We start from the raw sequence: 9,907 nt of genomic DNA on the forward strand, positions 1-9,907 counted from the left end.
AGTAAGCGCTTAATAAATGCCATTAAAAAGCTCTGCACACAGTAAGCGCTCCGTGAGCCCACTGTTGGGTAGGGACCGTCTCTAGATGTTGCCAACTTGTGCTTCCCAAGCGCTTAGTCCAGTGCTCTGCACACAGTAAGCGCTCCGTGAGCCCACTGTTCATCATCATCATCAATCGTATTTATTGAGCGCTTACTGTGTGCAGAGCACCGGACTGAGCGCTCGGGAAGTACAAGTTGGCAACATGTAGAGACCATCTCTAGATGTTGCCAACTTGTACTTCCCAAGCGCTCAGTCCAGTGCTCTGCACACAGTAAGCGCTCCGTGAGCCCACTGTTCATCATCATCATCATCAATTCTATTTATTGAGCACTTACTGTGTGCAGAGCACTGGACTAAGCGCTTGGGAAGTACAAGTTGGCAACATATAGAGACCGTCTCTAGATGTTGCCAACTTGTACTTCCCAAGCGCTCAGTCCAGTGCTCTGCACACAGTAAGCGCTCCCTGAGCCCACTGTTGGGTAGGGCCTGTCTCTCTATGTTGCCAACCTGTGCTTCCCAAGCGCTCAGCCCAGTGCTCTGCACACAGTAAGCGCTCACTAAATGCGATTGACTGAATGAATCAAGTGACTTACCCAAGGTCACGCGGCCGCCTAAGCGTCGGAGCGCTGGGCACCGACCGTCACCACCCTCGTTATCAGTTCGGACACAACGGGACCCAGGTTGGAGGTGGAACTTTTATTGGGGGGGGGAGGGGGGACTGCGTAGTGAGCGCCGCGGGGCTAGGACACGGTGCAGCTGTGGCTTTTGCGGATGGCGGGCGTCCCGGAGGGCTGCGCGGAGGAGGAGGAGGAGGATTCGGGGAAAGTCCGGCGGCGGCGGCGGTGGCGGAGGACGGGGCTGAGCCTCCCGGGCAGGTGCAGCAGGAGCAGCAGCTGTCGGAAGAGGGCCGGCACGTTGTCGCCCAGCTTGGCGGACGCCTCCAGGTGCGGGTCGCCCCAGTCGAGGTGGAGGCGGGGGTCGGCGCCGGCGGGGGCCAGGTCGCTCTTGTTGCCCACCAGCAGGATGGGCGGGCAGGGCTGGCGGCCCTTGGCCTCCAGGATCTCGTCCCGGAGGCGGCGCACCTCCTGGAAGGACTCGGGCTCCTGCAGCGAGTAGACCAGGGCGAAGGCGTCCCCCCGGCGGATGCCCAGCCTCCGCATGGCCGGGAAGGAGTAGCTGCCGCTGGTGTCCATGATCTCCAGGCGCAGGGGGGGCCGCTGGCGGCCCAGCTCGTAGTCCAGGCAGTGCAGCTCCTCCACCGTGCGCCGGTGCTGCGCCTCGAACGTGCCCGCCAGGAACCGCTGGATCAGCGCCGTCTTGCCCACGCCCGCCGCGCCGAAGAACACCACCCGCACGCTCGAACGCTCCGCCGACATCCTGCCCGGCCGCGGGGCTCCGCCGCTCACCGGGCCGGACGGACTCCCCGCCTCACACGGCCGCCTCCCCCGGCCGCGCTCCGCCTTTTATAGAGCGGTCCGGCACGGGCCGTCTCCCCCGGCCAATCGGCGGCCCCGGAGGCGCCCGGGCTCGGCGCTCCCATTGGCCGCCCCTCCCCTCGGCCCCGCCCCTTTCCCGCGATGGCCACGCCCCCGATCCAATCCGGGACACGCCCCCTCCTCTCACTGGCCACGCCTGCGCGGCGCTCATTCATTCATTCATTCATTCATTCATTCATTCATTCGTTCGTTCGTTCATTCGTTCACTCATTCATTCATCCATCCATCCATCCATCCATCCATCCATCCATCCATCCATCCATCCATCCATCCATTCATTCATGTTGCCAACTTGTACTTCCCAAGTGCTTAGTACAGTGCTCTGCACACAGTAAGCACTCAATAAATACGATTGCTTGATTGATTCATTCATTCATTCATCCATCCATCCATTCATCCATCCATCCATCCATTCATTCATCCATCCATCCATCCATCCATTCACCCATCCATCCATACATTCATCCATTCATTTAAGCCCCCTCCTTCCTCTCCCCCTCATCCCCCTCTCCATACCGTCTTACCTCCTTCCCTTCCCCACAGCACCTGTATATATGTATATATGTTTGTGCATATTTATTACTCTATTTATTTATTTATTTTACTTGTACATATCTATTCTATTTATTTTATTTTGTTAATATGTTTGGTTTTGTTCTCTGTCTCCCCCTTTTAGACTGTGAGCCCACTGTTGGGTAGGGACTGTCTCTATATGTGGCCAACTTGTACTTCCCAAGCGCTTAGTCACTGCTCTGCACACAGTAAGCACTCAATAAATACAATTGATTGATTGATTGATTCATCCATCCATCCATCCATCCATCCATCCATCCATCCATCCAATTGTATTGCTTGCATGCTTATTGTGTGCACAGCACTGGACTAAGCGCTTGGCAACTACAAGTTGGCAACATATAGAGATGGTCCCTACCCAACAGCAGGCTCACAGTCTAGAAGGGGGAGACAGACAACAAAACAAAACATATTAACAAAATAAAATAAATAGAATAAATGTGTACAAGTAAAATAAATAAGTAGAGTAATAAATATGTACAAACATATACACATATATGCAGGTGCTGTGGGGAGGGGAAGGAGGCAAGGAGGGGTGGATGGGAGGGGGAGGAGGGGGAGAGGAAGGAGAGGGCTCAGTCTGGGAAGGCCTCCTGGAGGAGGTGAGCTCTCCGTAGGGCTTTGAAGGGAGGAAGAAATTGTATTTATTGAGCACTTACTGTGTGCAGAGCACTGGACTAAGCGCTTAGAAAGTACAAGTTGACAACATATAGAGATGGTCCCTACCCAACAGCGGGCTCACAGTCTAGAAGTGGGAGACAGACAACAAAACAAAACATATTAACAAAATAAAATAAATAGAATAGTAAGTTCAAGTAAAATAAATAGAGCAATACATCTGTACAAACATATACACAGGTGCTGTGGGGAGGGGAAGGAGGTAGGGCCGGGGGGCTGGGGAGGGGGAGAGGAAGGAGGGGGCTCAGTCTGGGAAGGCCTCCTGGAGGAGGTGAGCTCTCAGTAGGGCTTTGAAGGGAGGAAGAAATTGTATTTATTGAGCGCTTACTGTGTGCAGAGCACTGGACTAAGCGCTTGGGAAGTCCAAGTTGGCAACATATAGAGACGGTCCCTACCCAACAACGGGCACACAGTCTAGAAGGGGGAGGCGGAAAACAAAACATGTGGACAGGTGTCAAGTCACACTTGTCAGCTGTGACTTCGGGCAAGTCACTTCACTTCTCTGGGCCTCAGTGACCTCGTCTGGAAAACGGGCGTGAAGACTGGGAGCCCCTCGTGGGACAACCTGATCACCTCGTATCCTCCCCAGCGCTTAGAACAGCGCGTGGCACACAGCGCTTAACAAATGCCATCGTTATTATTACGGAGCAGCAGCGTGGCCGAGTGGAAAGAGCCCGGGCTTGGGAGTCAGAGGTCATGGGTTCGAATCCCAGCTCCGTCACTTGTCAGCTGTGTGACCCTGGGCGAGCCACTTCACTTCTCTGGGCCTCAGTGACCTCATCTGTGAAATGGGGATGACGACTGGGAGCCCCCCGTGGGACAACCTGATCACCTTGTATTTCCCCCCCCAGCGCTTAGAACAGTGCTTTGCACATAGTAAGCACTTAACAAATACCATTATTATTATTATTATTATTATTATTACCGTACAAGCCACGCCCATGCTCCGGGCCACGCCCACCACCTATTTGACCACGCCCCTCCTCGCATTGGCCACGCCCCACCACACCCTGGCCCACTCCGCTCTAAGACACGCCCATTTTCCCCTGGCCACGCCCCTAGCCACACTGGCCACGCCCCCTCCTCTCTAGACCACGCCCCCGAGACAGGCCACGTCCATCACACTCCCTGGCCACATCCCCTGTCCCAGCCCCGCCCTGGTCACACCCCCGCTAGTAGCTCCGTTGGCTACTAGCCAAGGGCTTGCTTCTTCTCTAATAATAATCATAATGATGGCATTTATTAAGCGCTTACTATGTGCAAAGCACTGTTCTAAGCGCTGGGGAGGTTACAAGGGGATCAGGTTGGCCCACGGGGGGCTCACAGTCTTCACCCCCATTTTGCAGATGAGGGAACTGAGGCCCAGAGAAGTGAAGTGACTTACCCAAAGTCACACAGCTGACAAGTGGCGGAGCCGGCATTTGAACCCATGACCTCTGACTCCCAAGCCTGGGCTCTTTCCACTGAGCCACACAGCTCAGCCCAATTCTCCAAGCAGCTACCGTATCTATTTTTGTGGAAATACAGCTCCAACCCTCGCCTCATGTCCTCATGTCTTTTAGACTGTGAGCCCACTGTTGGGTAGGGACTGTCTCTATATGTTGCCAACTTGTACTTCCCAAGCGCTTAGTACAGTGCTCTGCACACAGTAAGCGCTCAGTAAATATGATTGATTGATGTCCTCCTTATTGTCTCTGTTTCCTTTGGCCCTATTGGAGAAAGTTATCTCTTGTTTCCTTCAGCTTGGGCTCATACCTGTTTTTCTTATATATTTTATGGAAATACAGCTCCAACCCTCGCCTCATATCCTCCTTATTGTCTCTGTTTCCTTCAGCCCTGTTGGAGAAAGTTATCTCTTGGTTCCTTCAGCTTGGGCTCATACCTGTTTTTCTTTGGGGATGGGACGTCGGCAGAACAATATCTAGGCGCCCTTCAGGATTCAGGTATTTACCATGAGCAGGTCACAGTTCTCTGCCAGCAATTCTTTCAGGAACACAGAATTCTTTCAGTTCTGTTTTTCCAGAGGCAGTTTGTACTGACAAATCATTCTGCCTTTCAGAATGCTGCTAACAAACCCTGTTTACTCAGTGAGAAGGAAAACAATTGAGGAAAAGTGACCAAAAGAGACACTTTAAATCCAGGGCCTTGACTCTCAAACTCCTGGTGCTAAGAGCGACATCAAGTAGTCTTCTAGCCTAGCTTTTTTCCTCATCAATTCAAGGTCTGGGGACCACCATTAATTGGGGGAAACCTGTTTTGTAAGTCCGTTTCCTTTTCTTCATCCCGCAGGGGAAGGAGAACAGCTTAAAGTAGATCTTAGCATCGATACTTCACATAGGATGAAGGAAGAGAGGCCTCTAATATGAGTTTAAGAGACTGGTATATCCTGAGCCAGAGAACCAGCAAGAGGGTAAGGAGAGAGACACAGAGAGAGAAAGACAGAGAGAGAGAGAGAGAGAGAGAGAGAGAGAGAGAGAGAGAGAGAGAGAGAGAGAGAGAGAGAGAGAGTTGTCTATGGGAGAGCCAGGTTGTGCTCAGGAATTTCATTGGAATAATGGGAGTGGGACTGAGAGAGCCAGGGAACCAATCACTCAATCAATCAATCAATCGTATTTATTGAGTGCTTACTATGTGCAGATCACTGTACTAAGCGCTTGGGAAGTACAAATTGGCAACATATAGAGACAGTCCCTACCCAACAGTGGGCTCACAGTCTAAAAGGGGGAGACAGAGAACAAAACCAAACATACTAACAAAATAAAATAAATAGAAATGGAATAGATATGTACAAGTAAAATAAATAAATAAATAAATAGAGTAATAAATATGTACAAACATATATACATATATACAGGTGCTGTGGGGAAGGGAAGGAGGTAAGATGGAAGGAGGTAACCAGCAAAGGGGAGTGAGGGGGGCAGAGAGAGAGAGAGAGAGAGGGAGAAAGAGCATTCTCTGTGGGAGAAACAGGAGGTCCTCAGGAGTTCCACTGGAACAATGTGGGTGGGCCTTGGAGAGCCAAAGAATCACTTTACAATAATAATAATAATTATTATGGTATTGGTTAAGTGCTTACTATGTGCCAGGCACTGTACTAAGAACTGGGGTGGATACAAACAAATCGGGTTGGACACAGTCCCTGTCCCGCATAGGGCTCACAGTCTTCATCTCCATTTTATGGCTGAGGTAACTGAGGCACAGACAAGTGAAGCCATAACAATAATAATTATGGTATTTGTTAAGCGCTTACTATGTGCCAAGCACCGTTCTAAGCACTAGAGTAAATACAAGGTGATCAGGTTGTCCCACGTGGGGCTCACAGTCTTAATCCCCATTTTACAGATGAGGTAACTGAGGCCCAGAGAAGCCAAGTGCCCAAGGTCACACAGCGGGCAGTGGTGGAGCCGGGATTAGAACCCCGTGACCTCGTGTCCCCCCGGCCTGTATTCTATCCCGCATCTCACTCGGAGAAGCAGCGTGGCTCAGTGGAAAGATCCCGGGCTTTGGAGTCAGGGGTCATGGGTTCGAATCCCACTCCGCCACATGTCTGCTGTGTGACCTTGGGCAAGTCACTTAACTTCTCTGAGCCTCAGTTCCCTCATCTGTAAAATGGGGATTATGACTGTGAGGCCCACGTGGGACAACCTGATCACCTCAGAGTGGCTCAGTGGAAAGAGCACGGGCTTTGGAGTCAGAGGTCATGGGTTTGAATTCTGGCTCTGCCACATGTCTGCTGTGTGACCTCGGGCAAGTCACTTAACTTCTCTGAGCCTCAGTTACCTCAGCTGTAAAATGGGGATTAAGACTGTGAGCCCCACGTGGGACAACTTGATCACCTTGTATCCCCCCCCCCCCCCCCAGTGCTTGGAACAGTGCTCTGCACATAGTAAGCGCTTAACAAATGCCATCACTACTATCTCACTGGCTTCTGGGTGTTATTCTCCCCTTCTCTGTCCCCGCCTTGTCCTCCTTGTCCACCAACACACACACTCCAGAAGTTAGAATTTGTGTTCATTCTCTGAGTGCCAGAGAGAATAGTAGGCACGGAGAACTAGGCAATGGAGAACACCACACAGAGACCATAGTAAAGCTAGGATGTTTTTCACCTGTTTGGGAAACTAGAAAATTGCATAGAGTTGCCACCTCTGTGTGTGTCTTTTACACAACACATTGTAGGGATGATGGGAGAAACACATTTCTCCTGGCTTGTACAGCCGCTCGACTCTCCCAGGTGCCCCGCTCCCATTTTCCAGGGGTAATGATCCATCCCTCTCCATCCCCTCCATCTTACCTCCTTCCCTTCCCCACAGCACCCGTATATATGTATATATGTTTGTACATATTTATTACTCTATTTATTTATTTATTTTACTTGTACATATCTATTCTATTTATTTTATTTTGTTAGTATGTTTGGTTTTGTTCTCTGTCTCCCCCCTTTTAGACTGTGAGCCCACTGTTGGGTAGGGACTGTCTCTATATGTTGCCAATTTGTACTTCCCAAGCGCTTAGTACAGTGCTCTACACATAGTAAGCGCTCAATAAATACGATTGATGATGATGATGATGATAATGATGACATTATTCACTTCTTATTACTTACATAGCACTAGCTACGTGCCTGGTGCCAGGGTAGATACAGGCTAATCAGATCTGGCACAGTCCCTGTCCCACACAGGGCTGACAATCAAGGAGGAAGGAGGAGCCGGAATTTGATCCCTATTTTACAGATGAGGAAACTGAGGCACAGGACTTAAGTGACTTCTCAAGGCTGCTCAGCAGGCAAGTGACAGGGCAGGGACTATATTAATAGAGCCCGTTGTTAGGTAGGGAACATCTCTATATGTGGCCAATTTGTACTTCCGAAGTGCTTAGTACAGTGCTGCACACAGTAAGCGCTCAATGAATACGATTGAATGAATGAATAATAATTACGGTATTTGTTAAGCTCTTACTCTGTACCAGCCACTGTTCTAATGTGTCTTCCCCCCTCTGGACCGTAAGCTCCAGGAAATGGAGCTTGTGGGCAGGAAATGTCTATTTATTGTTGTAGTGTGCTCTCCCAAGCGCTTAGTACGGTGCTCTGCACACAGTAAGCGCTCAATAAATACGATTGAATGAATGAATGACTAGAACTCACATCCTTGAACTCCCGGCCCTATGTTCTTGATTGAGACTAGGAATTCCCCGTGGGACAGGGACTGTGTCCAACCCGATTCGCTTGCATCCCTCCAGTGCTTAGTACAGTGCCTGGCCCCTGGTAAGCAACTTAGCAAATACCACTACTATTATTACCATTATTATTTTTGTAATTATCACGATTACTTCTGTTTCCTGACTCTCCCGGCCTTGCAGGGTTGTTGCTATGGGGCTGAGGCTGCTGGCATCCTCCGGGCAGGAGATTTAACAGAGCCGAGGGTTGGAAGGGAGCGAGGCAGAGAGGAGGAGAGAGCAGGGTGGAGTGTGTAAAGAAAAATAAATAAAAAGACGTGGATGACAGGTGGGGTTGGAAGAACAACGACAACAGAAAAATCCATCTCACGCCGACGGGAAGTCGAAGATGTGGAACCGGACGGAAGATCCGGATTAGCGCTGTAACCAGCCTGAGTCGGAAATGGGAGTGATTTACTCTGGAAAACCTGCGGTGTGAACGTCCAGGTGTCTGAATATTGGAGGGATTGGAAGCTCCCGGCCCCCAGGGATCTCCCTCAGGACCCATCCCACCCCCCGACTTTTGCGGGGAGACTGAAGCGCAAGGGGAGCCGAGTTTTCCAGGGTGCAGATAAAGGAAGCGGTCTATCTGAGCCTGGCTGATAAGAATAATAAACTCTAACGGCTTCAGTCCCTCCCTGGTCCCTGCCTCTACTGGGCCTGTAACCTGTAGCTGTCAGCGAGGGATGAGCTCCAGTTGCCACACTGGCCCCCAGTCGATTGTCACTGAGCGGGCCTCATGGCCTAAAACTTGCTGGAAAAATGATCTAAAATGCCGCTTTAATCCAGTGAGGCTTTTCCATTCACTTATCCTCCCCTGAGAAAGTGAAGCAGCCTGGCCTAGCGTGGGGCTGGGAGTCAGAGGACCTGGGTTCTAATGGTGATTCTGCCACTTACCTGCTGGGTGACCTTGGGCAAGTCACTTAACTACTCTGTGCTTCAGTTCCCTCATCCACAAAATGGGGTTCCAGTACCTGGTCTCTCTCCTACTTATCCTGGGAGCTCTATGTGGGAGCTATATGTTTCTAGCCAGTGCTTGGCACATTGGAAGCGCTTAACAAATACCACATTTGTTAAGAACAAGCTAGTTAAGCTCAAAGTTCCTGACTCTGGAGATGTTCTGACCGTATTTGAATCCTGTTTCCTCACTGTTTGAGGAGAGGGGGTCTCTCCCTCCCTTTCTCCTGCTCTATCTAGGTGATTCCCTTCTCCTCAAGAACCTCCAGGGGTTGCCCGTCCACCTCCGCATCAAACAGAAACTCCTCACCGTTGGCTTTAAAGCACTCAACCACCTTGCTCCCTCATCATCATCATCAATCGTATTTATTGAGCGCTTACTATGTGCAGAGCACTGTACTAAGCGCTTGGGAAGTACAAATTGGCAACATATAGAGACAGTCCCTACCCAACAGTGGGCTCACAGTCTAAAAGGGGGAGACAGAGAACAAAACCAAACATACTAACAAAATAAAATAAATAGAATAGATATGTACAAATAAAATAAATAAATAAATAAATAGAGTAATAAATATGTACAAACATATATACATATATACAGGTGCTGTGGGGAAGGGAAGGAGGTAAGATGGGGGGATGGAGAGGTGGACGAGCGGGAGAGGAAGGAAGGGGCTCACTCTGGGAAGGCCTCCTGGAGGAGGTGAGCTCTCAGCAGGGCTCCTACCTCACTGGCTACTCTCCTTCTCCAATCCAGCCCGCACACTTGGCTCTTCTAATACCAACCTTCTCACTGTACCTCCATCTCATCTATCTCACTGCTGACCTCTCGCCCACATCCTGCCTCTTGTCTGGAACGCCCTCCCTCCTCATACTCCCTCTAGATTGTAAGCTCACGGTGGGCAGGGAACGTGTCTGTTATATTGTACTCTTCCAAACGCTTAGTGCGGTGC

The 9,907-nt window shown here is 50.4% G+C and overlaps 1 protein-coding gene across 1 annotated transcript; it reads right to left on the reverse strand.

Moving 5' to 3' along the window:
• Positions 1–751: 751 nt before the first annotated feature.
• Positions 752–1,449, reverse strand: LOC119942730 (ras-related protein Rap-2c-like). The gene has a single exon (XM_038763645.1). It carries the CDS (start codon positions 1,416–1,418, stop codon positions 783–785), a length of 636 nt encoding a protein of 211 aa, XP_038619573.1. The 5' UTR covers positions 1,419–1,449; the 3' UTR covers positions 752–782.
• Between the last annotated feature and the right edge of the window lie 8,458 nt (positions 1,450–9,907).

This window comes from Tachyglossus aculeatus, chromosome 21 (assembly GCF_015852505.1).
Source record: "Tachyglossus aculeatus isolate mTacAcu1 chromosome 21, mTacAcu1.pri, whole genome shotgun sequence".
NCBI classification, from domain to species: Eukaryota; Metazoa; Chordata; class Mammalia; order Monotremata; family Tachyglossidae; genus Tachyglossus; species Tachyglossus aculeatus.